At 33.0% G+C, this 14967-nt stretch overlaps 1 protein-coding gene across 1 annotated transcript; it reads left to right on the top strand.

The window, feature by feature from the left end:
- Positions 1–739: 739 nt before the first annotated feature.
- Positions 740–14116, top strand: LOC111049686 (zinc finger protein 761). Its single transcript, XM_039420827.1, has 11 exons — positions 740–760; positions 2631–2754; positions 3567–3731; positions 4182–4316; positions 4549–4725; positions 4901–5080; positions 5316–5364; positions 5788–5885; positions 9755–9818; positions 10695–10907; positions 13029–14116. Exons 2-11 carry the CDS (start codon positions 2653–2655, stop codon positions 13940–13942), a joined length of 2097 nt encoding a protein of 698 aa, XP_039276761.1. The 5' UTR covers positions 740–760; positions 2631–2652; the 3' UTR covers positions 13943–14116.
- The last annotated feature ends 851 nt before the right edge of the window (positions 14117–14967 follow it).

Below are 14967 nucleotides of genomic sequence, written 5' to 3'. Positions count from 1 at the left end.
GTCAGGCTCGCTTCGCTCGCCATATCCGTCTAGCCAGGGGGCTCCGCCCCCTGGACCCCCGACTGGATCGTCCAAGAATGAGATCAGCAGGCTCGCTTCGCTTCGCTCGCCTGCATTTTTCATTTGAGCATTTTTATCATATGTAAGGACGATCCAGTCGGGGTCCAGACTAAACGGATATGGCGAGCGAAGCGAGCCTGATGGCTAGTAATATAATATTCCCAGGAATAGCTCTGATTGAAGTAGCAGTGCCCAATCAATTTTTCCGCGATAAATGCATTTCAATCTTCAACTTGGTGCCAACCTAACAAAGTCAACTCAACTTAATGCCAACCTGACAAAAGTTATATAGTTCTATATTAACATATGGTATGGACATTTTTCAATTATAATTAAGGGAATAAGAAGAAGAATATACAAGCTAAAAGACGAACTTTAAACCCTTAAAAACCACCCTCAGAGTAAAAATATTGCCAAAAGATTTCTTAGTGCGCCTCTAAAGGGCCAACTGAACATACCTACCAAATTTGAACGTTTTTGGTCCAGTAGATTTTAGTTCTGCGAGTGAGTGAGTCAGTCAGTCGGTCAGTCAATCAGTCAGTGAGTGAGTGCCATTTCGCTTTTATATATATATATATATATTATATATATATATATATATATATATATATATATATATATATAGATAGATAGATAGAGTTGGTTTTATTAAAAACTACTGGAACTGCTGATATTATCATATTATCAGATGTGTGAACAGGTGAGTTGATGGATTTATCAAGAGCAGCATCGTTATCGTGTCATTCGGCGATAATAAACTATCATTATCAGTGATCGAGATGTCTGTGGCTCTCGGTAAATGATCATGCTTCAAATTTTCATCAGACAAGAGAACAATTTCCAAGTTCGTTTCAAGCAAATGTTACACAATTTATTTAGACATCGCCAAATTATAGTACTTCCATCAGTTAAGATCCTGTCTTTTCTGAATTTCTAATTATGAAGGAGAACTGCGCGATTCCCCTTACTAGTTGTGGTTTCCATCAATTTCATGGTTGATCGTGTTATAAATCCAGTACTGCACCAACTATCATTCAGTTAATGAAAAATATTGTGTTTTTTTTACTCTATTTAAATAAACCTTGCTCCTTGCCTTATCTAGTATTAATTTTTCTTCTATTTTATATTTTTATGAAGTATTATTAAAAAAATGATATTATTTTTCTACAAAAATAATAGAAATGTGGATGTTGAGGAGAAATGTGGTTATTCAAAGTTACTGGAATATTTTGTATTTTGCACTTAAAATACGGCTTGACAAATGTAGTGACAATGTTGTATTACTTTTGAAAATTTCTATTAACAATATTATTAAATTGAAAGTATCTCTCTCGTAACATACTCGTATGATTTAGGAAGGGAAAGGAAATCAGGTAAGGGATATGCTGAAAAATTAGGAGCAGCTAAGTATATTTGCAACTATGCAATGAAGAGTCAAAAATAAAGAAGAAGCTCTCGTAATGGAATCCTTGAAAATTTTGAGAAAATACAGGTGAAACTTTGCTGTGATGAAATAGTCTGTCGTCAAATCGCTCGTACCCCGTCCGGGTCCGGGCCAAGAGCAACTATAACAGTTTACAAAACTTTACAAAGCAGCCTGCCGATTTTGCAGATCTTTTTCAACTCGTGTTTTTCACTATCACTATCTATAATCAAGGATTAGCCTCCTCTGCAATTTCTCGGAAGGATAAAGGAATGTGAAAATGATTTTTATGGAAACAAAAAAGGATAGGTCCAAGAGACAAGAGAGTTTATAACGTAGTTTACTATTCAGTTATAAATTTATGGTAAGACTAAGGTTGAAAAATACATTTATAAGAGAAACATTGTGGTAAGTTTGAATGATGAAGCTATCTTAGGATGGGATTGCAAATTGATAAATTTATTCTATAAATAATTTTGAGATTTCACGAGTTCAGAAGTACGAATTAGAGGAGTTGCAGCGTATGTAATTGAAGAATAACAGTTAAGCTACTCTTACAGTATGTTATTTAAGATTTAATATGCAGTTATCAATTTATGATAGGACAGGTTTTAAGAACATATATATATAAATGCAAAATTGTGGTAAGTTTGAGTGATAAAATTATCTGGAATTCAGGTGGCAAGATTAATCAATTTATGCTAGAAATAATTTTAAATTTCAAGAGTTGAAAGTATTTGAAGAGTTGTGACCTGTTTATGAACGGAAAAATAACAAACCACTTATAGTATGTTATGAAAATAATAAAAAATGTAAATTTAAAAATAATGAGTTATTAGATTTGAAATTTATAGTTATAATAATAATGCTAATAAGTTTTAAAATAGATGTTATAGGTTATGAAATGCTATGAAGCTATGAACAACATTAATCTCTACAAGTAAAATCAAAAGCAGTCAGGCCTATCTTATCTGAGCAGAAGAGCAGATACGAAAACAGTCCGTTTATCACCCCGGCTCACGCCGAACACTCTGACTGGGCTACTTCAGTCGTTGCTTTTTTGATTATGGATTATAATATATATATATATATATATATATATATATATATATATATATATATATATTATAATATATTTATTTTCCAGGTGGACAGAAGAACATGTGCAAATGGATCACGCATTTGGAAAAATTGTTGGAAATGAAATACCAATTATATTTGTGAAGAATGAAATACCTGATGATACTACAATGGAATTTGTTATGCATCTGGTGAGTTCTAACACTTCTAGAGTAAAACATTACTTCTTACAGCAAAATAAGGCTAGTCGCATACAGAGACGCGTTCGTGACATGACGCGTCTCGAGTCTGCTAGATATAATATGATCATATAATTTTCACACATTCTAGCTTCGTCTCAATGTGAACATTAAAATATGATCATATGATATTAACTCATCTAGCAGACTAGGGTCAGTCGCGATGCCCCTAAATATGTGCGACTAGCCTTATAATCACTTGAAATATTGATGGACTGATGGGTACCTATCTGTTGATCAAATATTATACTAGGCTATTTATTTATGAAATTTACTCATAGTTATTATCAATATCATTTATTTATATCCTTTCTCCTATGCTTCAATAATTTAAATTACTCCTATCAAGAAAGCGCTCTTATTTATTTATTGAGGATTTTTCAAGCTGTGTTGGAAATTGATATTATGTTTGTTTCTCAATGGTTGTGTATCTGAGCTCTACTTGTAAAATCAAGTTACTTTATTCCTCATTAAAATACAATAATAATTCACAATTCCATCAGTTCAACATAGTTTATAACATTAGTATTGGAAGAAAGATGAAAAATAACACAGATTGAATGACATTATAATGAAGAGAGAAACAATGAATGATTCTTAGATGACGGAAGTAGCCTAAGCGCCTCTTTGAACGGCCAAATATTTAGCCAAACAGCTTTGAGCAACTTTTATCAAAGATTTTTTCTCCTATTAAACTATCAGATATTTGATAAAATATGTCCTATTAAACCATTTGATTCAACCAACTCAATATTCAATTTCAGGCTGATCAGGAAAATGATGCTGTTGATCAGGGTGGCCTAAACAATGGTGAGAAAGAAGATAATGAAATGATTGGTTCTATAAAAGAAGAAATTGACATTGATGAAGAGCCATTATTCAACAAAGAATTATGTAGTAACATTCCAGTTCATTCTGTGATTCCAAAGGTGAGAAATTATGAAGCCATTTGTATAGTTGTTCAGAAATGCTTCAAAGTTTTGTTAAATTTTTGAAAGCGTTATTTAGTTTCAACAATACTCTAGCGATATAATTATTCTAATCTGAACTTTTTCCAGACTAATAATGGGAATGAAAAATAGTATTTTCCATTTTTTTTATATATTGTCTAATTTAAATATAAATAATATTAAAATTCATATATATAAAGCTTGCCAACACCTCCTGACGGCACTCAGGCAAGGAGAAAACGCTGACAATAAAAATGTATTAACATTTACTTGATTATTTTCTAAAATGTAATGAAATTTCGTTCAATAAAAGCCTTTATTTATTTAGTTGTTCAGAAATGCTTCAAAGTTTTGTTAATTTTTTTGAAACGTTATTTAGTTTCAACAATACTCTAGGGATATAATTATTCTAATCTGAACTTTTTTCAGACTAATAATGGGAATGAAGGTTTTGTTGCTGACAACAATGATATTGATAATGGTGTTATGGTCTCCGTGAAAAACGAAATTGATATTGATGAAAGCCCGTCAATCAAGGAAGAATTCTTCAGCGATAATCCAAAGGTAAAAAATTATGAATCATTCATATATCATGGTTGCTCAGTTTTTTCATCTAGAAAACTCCACTTAGTCAGTTTTATTTATTTATTTGTTTGTTGTTACAAATCATATGAATATGATCGAGATAGAGCAACAGGCATAGCCCATAACTATTCTGTTCCCAAATTTTGATAAATAGTAAAATATTATTTCAACAATAATGCAACATTCTTATCTTTCTTATTTATTTATACAGGTTAATAGAAGTACAAATAGAGGTTTTGTTGATGACAATGTTGCTGACGACAACAACAATGATGATTCTGGAAATGAAGTCATGTTTTCCATAAAAGACAAAATAGAAATGAATGGGAAACCATTAATCAAGGAAGAATACCCGAGGGACATTCAAGCACAGTCAGAGATTCAAAAGGTGAGAAATTTTTAAGCCATTCATACTTTCATTCAAAATCGTTTTGAGAATATTAAAAATTCTTTCAAAAATCGACTTACGAAAAACTTATACAAAAATAGACATATGAAAAAGTTTATATAAACTTACAAAAAATCTAGTACAATTTTCTATATCATCCAATGTATTGTTACAGACTAATAAAGGAAATGAAGGTCCTTTTGATAACAATGGTATTGATGCAGAAAACTACAATGATGATGACTTGAAAAATGATCTCAAGTTTTCCATAAAAGATGAAAAAGAAATCGATGAAACCCCATTAATCATCGAAGAACTCTTCAACAGCACTCCAGTACAGGCAGTGATACCAAAGGTGAGTTATAATTTTTGAATATTTCAGCGTAGGCCTACATTAGTTTCATATTATAACTCACAGTTTGTTCATAATTCACAATTACTGTTAATAGCATCAAGCATTGCAGGTTACAGTATACAATAGAAAGAGATTGATTGATTAATTGCCTTTTTTAAGGGCGGAGAGAGAGAGAGAGTGAGAGAGAATGATCCATTAAAGACCTTCAATGAAATCGTAATTTTACCTTTTGCAGAATGATCCACTTCAGCTGGAGTTATGCCATGAAATGGAATCGGAGATTTGTAAGTAATTATTCTAGAGTATCTACATTAGCTTTGTAACATTTCGTAGTACTGTTTATTAGAGACTTCTCAATGAACAGATTCAAAATTGTTCCACAATAATAAATTGAACCAATTCTCAAACATGTGCTTGTACAATTTCTCCATTCATCATTTTAAATACTCATAATCTCAATTATTTCTCTCTATGTATTCTGACTGGTGTGTTCATTATTACCTCTGTTCAGATAATAGAAAGATATAGCTAGAACAGTTGGAAAAACAATTGTATTATATTCAGTTAATTGTAATACAGCTAATTGAAAACCAACTGCATTTTATTCTTAGTTATATCTGAATCAAGACAATCCTATAATTGTAATTGAAACGAGTTAACACTTTAATTGTTTATGTTTGAACATTTTTCCATTTTTATAATTTTAGGTGGCAAAATAGCAATTGTTCGTCTATCTAGGTTGGAAGATGAAGAGGCTTGTTTTGTTGAGAATTCGAACTTTAGACCCAAGTATGAATTATTAAAGGTGAGCATTGGAATTTAGTGTGCTAAGAAACCTTATTCTATTTGTCTACAGTTACTGACAATTTATAACCATTACAATAAATTGTAACAGTTATTGACTATACACCGTGTCCTACGAAGAGGTTTACACGTTTAATTTTATATTAGGTTCTATGGCCAGGACACACATAACCGCACCGAGCCCGCGTCTACGTACGGCCGAGTGTCAGACGTACTACGGCGAGTGAGAAAACAAAGGCTTTTCAAACGTGTAAGGACACATACACGCTCCGCGCCGGCACTGTCGCCGTGTTTGTTGTCCGCGCCGTCACCGACTAGTTCAGTTCACTTTTTGACGGTGACGGAGTGGCCTCGTTTGACATAGAGTGAACAACTTATTGAAGAGATACGGAATTTTCCTGTCTTGTTATACGATCAAAGTGATGAGAAATCTGTTTGAACGGAAGAATAAGTTGAAGTAAAAGTAGAACCAAATAAGTTAAGCCAAAGTTATAATAGACATAATATAATAAATAATAAAATAAACAACAAAAAGTATAAAAGAAGGAACCCGTGACTGTGTCTCAAATTTTTAATTTAAAACTAATTACTTATAGATACAGAAGGCAGAATATAACAATTTCATTGCTGATATATATATATATATATATATATATAATATATATATATATATATATATATATATTTCCGATACATGACTGATGATGGTATTGTTATGCACCGAAATATATACCAGCACTATGAGATTCTCATCTTCTGTGTCTACAGGTAATTAGTTTGAAATTGAAATTATAAATTCAAATCGGATGTAAGGAGCTTTTAATAGTGTTATATTATTAACAATAGTTTAAGACATTCAGAAATCAGACCACAGTAGCACTACAGAACTGAGACACTGCTGCCGCTCGGCTGTCGCACGGATATGTGTGTTCTCCTACCACTATCACCGTGTCGCGGTCTTAGCTCAGCCGTATGTCGGCGCGGGCTCGGTGCGGTTATATTTGTCCCGGCCTTTATAGAATTTTTTATAGGAAGCGAATTGGTAAAATGTTCAATATGCCGCCATTTTGTTTCTACGAAGGTTGGAGAGCTGAAATTTTCCCAGAATATTTCTTGATTCTACTTTGTAAACTGTGTAAAATTTAAAAAAGTTCGGTGCACGTAATATAAAATTGAATGTGTAAACCTTTTAGTGGACACGGTGTATATAAAATGTTCAATGGACATTATCCTATAACTAATTATAATTATTCCACGCAGAAACTCAATTCTGGGAAAATCCTCCCACTTTCTATATTATTTTATTTCAAAATCAATAAGTTGATTTTTTCGTATTTCTTTAATGTTTGATCAAATAATAATGTGTAAGCTATCTAATCTTTGTTGGTTTCGATTTGTGAAAACCCTTTTTGACGAAGCCCTTCTCTTATCTTTATTGAATAATTTAGTAATAATATTAAAAAGATGTAACTTAAATTGGTAGTTCTACCCTCTTTTAGTAGTCTCAATCAATTTTTCTTCATTTTTGTTGAATTCATATGCCACATTATTATATTGAAGAAAGCAGGGTCAACATTGAACATTGTAACATATTAAATCTGGGTAGATAAAAAGCCCTAACAGAAACAGTAATAGGTCTGAAATAAAGTAACTGGCTAATATCGCCAAATAGATAATAACTAAGATTAGATAGCATCAGCTTGTTCTGGCTAAATGGTACAAGAACCTAAAAAGGATTTGAAAGAAGTTTATTGCTCATAAATAGATTATTATATAAAATATTTGAAGATTGAGGTTATGTACATGTATTCACGGATCGGTGACCTAGAGATCGATCAAACCGAAGAACGTAGAATCTGACCAAAACCCCTTGGCAGAGCTTTATTGCAATCAGATGGTGTGCAATGTGAAAAACACCCGTCCACGTGGCTAATTATTAGGTAGCATGGAATTAATATTAATGTATAGAATATTAACTAGCATGCAAAGAGCATAAATAAAAAACCAAATAAAAATAATTTAATGTATTCAGGAAATAAGAGTTACCAGGCGCATGAATACCGAATAAAATTTGCATGCACCAATAGTAAAACGGCAGTTAATAGGCGGCAACTGTAGGCCAGTTCAAAAATATTTCTTTATGTTTATATTTTTGTTTTTATTCATTTTCCGCATCTACAGCGAAACGCAGCAATACATTTTCATGAAATTTGACAGGTATGTTCCTTTTTGAATTTCGCGTCGAAACGTACGGTTTTTTGGAATTTTTCATTTTAAGGATAATACAAAAGGAAAAGGAGTCTACTTTGAACGCCAACATCTCCGTAAAAATCAGACTTATTATTATAATATTAGAGAGAATTATTTTTATAAATCAGCTGTCGAGTGGATTATAAATTGCAAGCGATGCGGCATGCATTTGATAACTCGAAGTAGCATATTATTTTCTCTCCACTTTTCTCTGCTTTCAACTCGGTAAGCTTTTAATGATAGTAGCATAGTTGTTTACTACAAATTATCGTCGATACAACAACCCAAACATCCATTAGTTGTTTACATACCGATATGCCGTCAAGCACTGCCGTTAATGATTTGGAGGTTGTTCAAAATAAGTTATTGAGGTATCTTTATTTCAAAAAGTATAATACATTTTGTCCAATAGCTTTGTCCACTGAAACTTCGAGGTCAACATTTAAAGTCCAAAAATTAAAAACCAGAAGATCCATTAGAGCATTAATGTTATTATATGAAATTCTAAGTAATAATATATTCATGCCAGATTCCCAATTCTTAAAATTTTCATGTTCCATGCAATAGACCAATACTTAATAAGCTATTTCAAATACCGTTTGTCAGAACCGTTCACCATTTCAATTCTTACCTAAATATAACAATAGACTAAACCCATTCCTTGACCTCCCAATCCTATGACCGCTACAATACATTCAAAAATCTTGTGAAAAATTACGCTGCTCAATTGATGATTAAATTAATTATTTTTGAGCTCTACTAACGCTTTATTCTTTCAATTGTTTCTTTTTTCATACCCCTTCGCTAACATTCCTGAATCTAACTCAAATATCGTTCTCTTCTAATCTTATACTGAATTGTTGTAAATATTTAACGAAGTGTGTTATTATTTTCTTTTTTTTCCTTTTCAATTGTAAAGTTATATAATATATAACTTCACACCGACACGTGAGAACATGACATAATTCACTCTGATGGACAGTATTAGAGGAGGCTGTGTCTTTTAACTGCGCGAGGTCTACTGTTCACAGAACTACTAGTACTTAAGATAGAAATTATTGCGTATAATATTATTTGTTTTCAAAAATGCAAATTGTCAAAGTCATTATTTTATTGTTTGTATTGTGGCTTGACCAACATAAGTATAAACTTGTCCTCTAGCCGATATTCATGTTGTTGGTAGTTGTTATCTACAATTTTAAATACAAATAACATTTTTATAGGTTATTACCTATCTTGTGGATTAAAAGTTTAAATTTAAGAGAAATCTAAATTGAATTGAATGTGCTGTGAGAAACAATACACATAGCGCACAGAGACAACAGTGGCTGCATCCATTGTTCATACAAAATCCGGCTATATTGGTCTCTGTATTTAACTAAATGTGATTTGATACAAAATAAAATTTAGCTGAATGTGATCTGACACACACAATAATTAATTTAGCAAACATATCCATTCCCAATGGTACAGCAATAGAAGTTTGAGGGTTATTCCTGTATACAACCTTCAAGCTATAACATCTCATATTATGACTATGTATTTCACTTTCTTTTTTCATTTTCTCTGATTATGTTTCAGTCATTCTTTGTATCTTACTTGTTCTGTTCTTCATTCCAGGAGGATGACAATAATTATAAAATTGGATCCACAGCAAGAGCAGAGAGCAGCTCAAGTCATGATGGTGAGTCTGTTTTTCTATTTCCCCAGTAAAAATGAATAAATAATAATATCGAGTAACCTGTCCGTCTCAGTTTTGGTGTCAACGTTTTCAGATCGCATCTGATCAATTTCAGGGCCTCTGACATGACTTGACGTCTGCTTTTCGGCAGGCAAAGAGATTGCAGTATTGCAATCAACTGAAGAATGTATTTCTTGGCTCAGTTCTGTAATTCCATTCCGATTGTAATGAATTGCCAATTCTTGTTAAGTTAATGTGAAGTTGATAAAATTAGAATTCATGCGATAGAATTATTCACAGTGTTGTTTTTAACAGGCTAAACTATTATAATTTGTCAATTTTAGTTCATGAGTTATGAATTTTCCAATTCTATTCTTGAAGCTGATGAATAAGAACAGAAGATGTCATATAACTTGATAGCTGGTCATGTTGAGCATTATCATCGGGAGAATCTGATAACCACATTATTAACTTTTTTCATTATTGTGCTCCACATCTTATGTATTTGTGTTTACTTTTGAAGGACTATAAATTAAGTTGAATAAATTAAATAATTTTATATTTCTTTATGTTTATACAGATGGAAATTAATAAGATATTGCATTTATTCAAATGCTAATGAATTAATGATTCAAAGAATTTAATTTGGATTTTCGTTTAATAATAATTACTTATGTCTACTTGTCCTACCGTTAGTGGCCGACCTAAGGCGAATGACACTAGGTAGTTCCTCATTTTATCATTCACTTGGTATAGGTTGGACATTTTAAAATCCAATACCAATAGCAAATTGGAGTAAAACCTTTATATTTTGAGAATGACTTGCCTCTTTTTTTTTTTGATTGATTTAATTTTGCGATGTATCATTTTTCTTTTCAGACTCGTCTGATGACAATGCCAATGATGAGGGCAGACCAGCATTGACAAGCCTCAGACAGCTCCGCATCACCAGAGCAAGACTTAGCAGAGAGCAGAATATTATCAGTGATGATGACTCTGACACCGAGAAAACTTACAAATGTGGCAAGTGCAGATTTGTGGGTCCTACTAAGAAAAGTCTTGCAACGCATTCCAGATCTCATAATAGGAAAGGTACGCATTTGTGAAATATGTCAATATGCAGCACCAATTAGGAATATCATTGAAATGTATTATTTATTATTTTACAACGGCGACTTCCTAGAAGTATTTCAAGCCTAGGTGATGATGATGGGATGAATGATAATACAATGAAGGTAGAGTTATGAATGATAAAAAGTAATGGGTTCATACTGGAGAAAAGCCTTATAAATGTGATGACTGTGATAACAAGAATATTCTAAAAAATAACACTTGAGAATGTATTTTATGAAGTATACTGGAGAAAACCCATATTATGCCTGTACTATTTGTGACTCATAGTTCTCTGATTCTGGTAGTTTGACCAAAAATATAAGAATCCACACAGGCGAAAAACCTTATAGTTGTGAAACATGTCATCGTAAATTTCTTTGATCTTACCAACACACTTATGGCACAAGAGTTGAAAATGTACTGAGTGTACCTACAAAAGCTTCACTTCTGATGATTTAAAACATTAATTAATTCTCATAAAAAATCTTCTAAAATAAACTTCAAAAGCATAGAAACGTTTTGAAAACAGAGATGAATCCACACTGGTGGGAAGCCTTGCTGTTCAAGTGACTGCAGTTACAACATTGTTCTTTTTATAGTGATTTATCAAAATATAGAAAAAAATTCAGGATGAATTTAACTCATTATATGGACTTTTGCCAGTAGCCCATGTGCACTCTGCACTGTGTGAGGGTGCAGTATGTGGGCTTATCTCAATGAGAATTGAAAATTAATAAAACGAATCAACTGATTACCTCGTAAGATCATCAATAGATCAGCTAAGTTGATCTATTATGTGTTGATTACGTTGATCCGAGTTGTAGTGTAGTAGAGTTTAGTAGTTACGTCATTCCTAATAAGCCCATTTACTGCACTATGAGAGTTTGTACTCAAAGTGCTTTTCTATTGAATAGTTCAGATTCCAAACCTAGCTTTACAGAACAACCCTAATTAATAGAAGTCCATTTAGTGCACCACAGCCAATATTCACACTGGCAAAAAGCACTGAAGTTGGGACACTTTTGAATGATGCATTTATTTGAACTCACTTTTGGATAATGATGCATTTATTTGATCTAGGTACTAGAAACCGCACATCAGAACTCACACTGGCAAAAAACCTTTCATTTGCAAAGAGTGTGGTGTGAATTTTAATTCATCTACTGGCTAAAACCATCATAGGAAACCCAAACATGTTTAGGCCTGCTTGGACCACCTCCGTTTGAACGTTCAGTTGGTGGTTTAAACTTGGAATGCATCGATTTAAAAAATAAATTATTGCTTCATATGATCGTGGTGAAACACATGTCATATGTTATCCGACATATGTGTGGTGTTATTGGCGGAGGGGGTATGGTAGGGCAAGTCATGTGTGGCTTCCAGAATTGTAGGCTGTTGTGAGTTTTGCTATCATACAGTCATCCATCTGTATGAATATGGAGTCGAATAAGAACGTTGATCACAGTTGTTGCCAAGGCTTTAAATTTCAATCCTGCTTATTCTTGACTATTTCGTCTGGAACTCTCTAGCAAAAATATGCCCCATGCTACGTCATTATTACAGCATTTGAACATTATGTTCCAAGTTGTATGAAAAATATAATTCGCTATGTATTAAATACTGATAATAATTAATTGAACGAGCGAAGTAAGTTCTCACTGATGACAGTTTGTGGGTTTGTAACACGATTACTTAAGATTGTTTTCATCAGTCAACTTCAAATCTTAAATGCTTATCAAATTCTTTGGCCGACGAAATTGACTCTTTGAGGTTATCCTTTTTGAGGTTACTAGAGGATAATATTGAAAATGCGTAAGAAAAGAAATGTATAGCAATTTATCATCCAACTGACTATGGATTTATGTTTTGTTATGATAAATAACAAGTCATCAGTAAGAACTCTCTAAGATCAGTACAATAGCTCATTAGCGAGTTCTCCAGCCTGGTGGCTCATTAGTATACTTTTAATCCAAGTTGAATACTTAATCATCTGCATATAGTGATAAATCGAAATGGTGAATATCATAAAAATCTTTTTGCTTAACGACTAACAAAAATTGATATTATTAGATAATTATTATCTCTTATTTTTGTCTCCAGAATCTTGTGATGACAATGACGAGTACATACCATCATTGGCAAGCCTGAGAGAGTCCCGCATCAACAGAGCAAGACGTGAAAGCAGAAAGCAGGATAGAATCAGTACTAATGGTTCTGACACCATTCAAATTTACAAATGTGACAAGTGCAAATTTGTGGGTCGTACAAAGGAAGGTCTCAAAACCCATTTGAAAAACCATAATGTGAAGAAATTCACTTGTAAAGTTTGTAAATATGTGGCAAAAAGTATGTTGAAATTTGAAATGCATCAAAGAATTCATACTGGAGAAAAGCCTTATAAATGCGATATCTGCAATTTCAAGTGTGCTCAAAAAGAAGGCTTGAAAAGGCATACGATGTACAAGCATACTAAAGAAAAGCCATATTCCTGTACTATTTGCAACTCAAAGTTCTCGGAGTCAAGTAAATTGACCAGGCATATGCAAGTCCACACAGGCAAGAAACATTACAACTGTAAAATGTGTCATTTTAAATTTTCTAGACTTTACCTTCTACAAGAACACGAAAAAACTCATACTGTTGACCACAGAGATAAACGCCTCAGAAAAGATTCAAGTGAATTTAAGCCTCGCAATTCTAAATCATCAAGAACTCCTAGGCGTAAACACACAGTCCGTAACAGAGATGGATGGTTTTGTTGTACAGAATGTAGTTACAAAAGTGCCTATCATGGTGATTTATGTAGACATAGGAAAATTCACACTGGTGAAAAGCCCTTCAGCTGTGACATTTGTGGCTATCAATGCATTCATTTCTTTGACTTGAAACGACACATCAGAATCCACACTGGTGAGAAACCTTTTGGCTGTCAGCAATGTGATATAAAATTTACTTCATCTAGTGAATTGAACGCTCATAGAAAAACTAAACGTTGTCGTTTTAACAGGAGCTGAGAAAGAAGTATAGGACCTAAAAATAAATTATATTCAATATTCATAATTCATCATATTCAACAGCTAAATTTCTAATAGTGAATATTGATAATATTTGACTGTTCTCATTTAGTCATGTACAATTATTACACTTATGCGAGAAGGCACAACAGGCTTATGCCCAAAACTGTCCCTTCTCAAATTTTTACTACAGTCCAAATTAAATTGTAGGCCAACAAATCTTCAATCAAAAATAGATATATAGATAGTTTTGGGCATAAACTGTCCCTTCTCATTTACATCTTATGTTTCACAATTGCAAATGACTATTCTCAAATAGTACTGATATCTTCTCAAATTGAATTGATACTTTCTCAAATAAAATAATTGGAAAGATGTAGTGACAATAATCGATTCTAGCAGTTCAACCTCTATTTCCTCGCAGTTCTCACTGCACGCTTAGGTTTATCACTAACTTGTGAATCACTTTCCTTCGATTTATCACTGCTCGCTACTGGAACTACTTCAATTGATGACGAATTTCTTCTAGAGGTTCTACAGGAGGATGACGAGGAGCTAGAAGGAGAATCAGTACAAATCTCTTACTCAGCACTCCTAGGTTTCACCTTCTCTCTCAAGTGTGGTCTCGTCTTGGGAGGACACCCATCTGCCATACTTTTGAACTCCTTTCTTCTCCACTAGTTGTCGGTACACCACTTTCCTCCAATCTCTCTCCAAAACTTGTTTCTGAAACATCATTCCGACGTTCTTGTCGTACTTTTGTGGGCAACTTTTTCCCCACACTTTCTTTAATTTTTGAGCTTGATCTCTCTCCATCACTTTTTGCAGACTCTTTACTTCTGTTGACAACTTGTTCCCCACACTTTCTTCCACTTTCCCCTCTCTATAACTTGTTGCTGACCCTTGCAATTTTGTTGACAACTTGTTCCCCACACTTTCTTCTACTCTTCTCTCACCATCACTTGTTGCCGACACATCGTTCCGACTTTTCTGTCGTACTTTTGTGTCACTATCTGACACGCTCC

Source organism: Nilaparvata lugens, chromosome 2, assembly GCF_014356525.2.
Source record: "Nilaparvata lugens isolate BPH chromosome 2, ASM1435652v1, whole genome shotgun sequence".
Lineage (NCBI taxonomy): Eukaryota > Metazoa > Arthropoda > Insecta > Hemiptera > Delphacidae > Nilaparvata > Nilaparvata lugens.
This window is presented reverse-complemented; position numbering and strand designations above follow the sequence as displayed.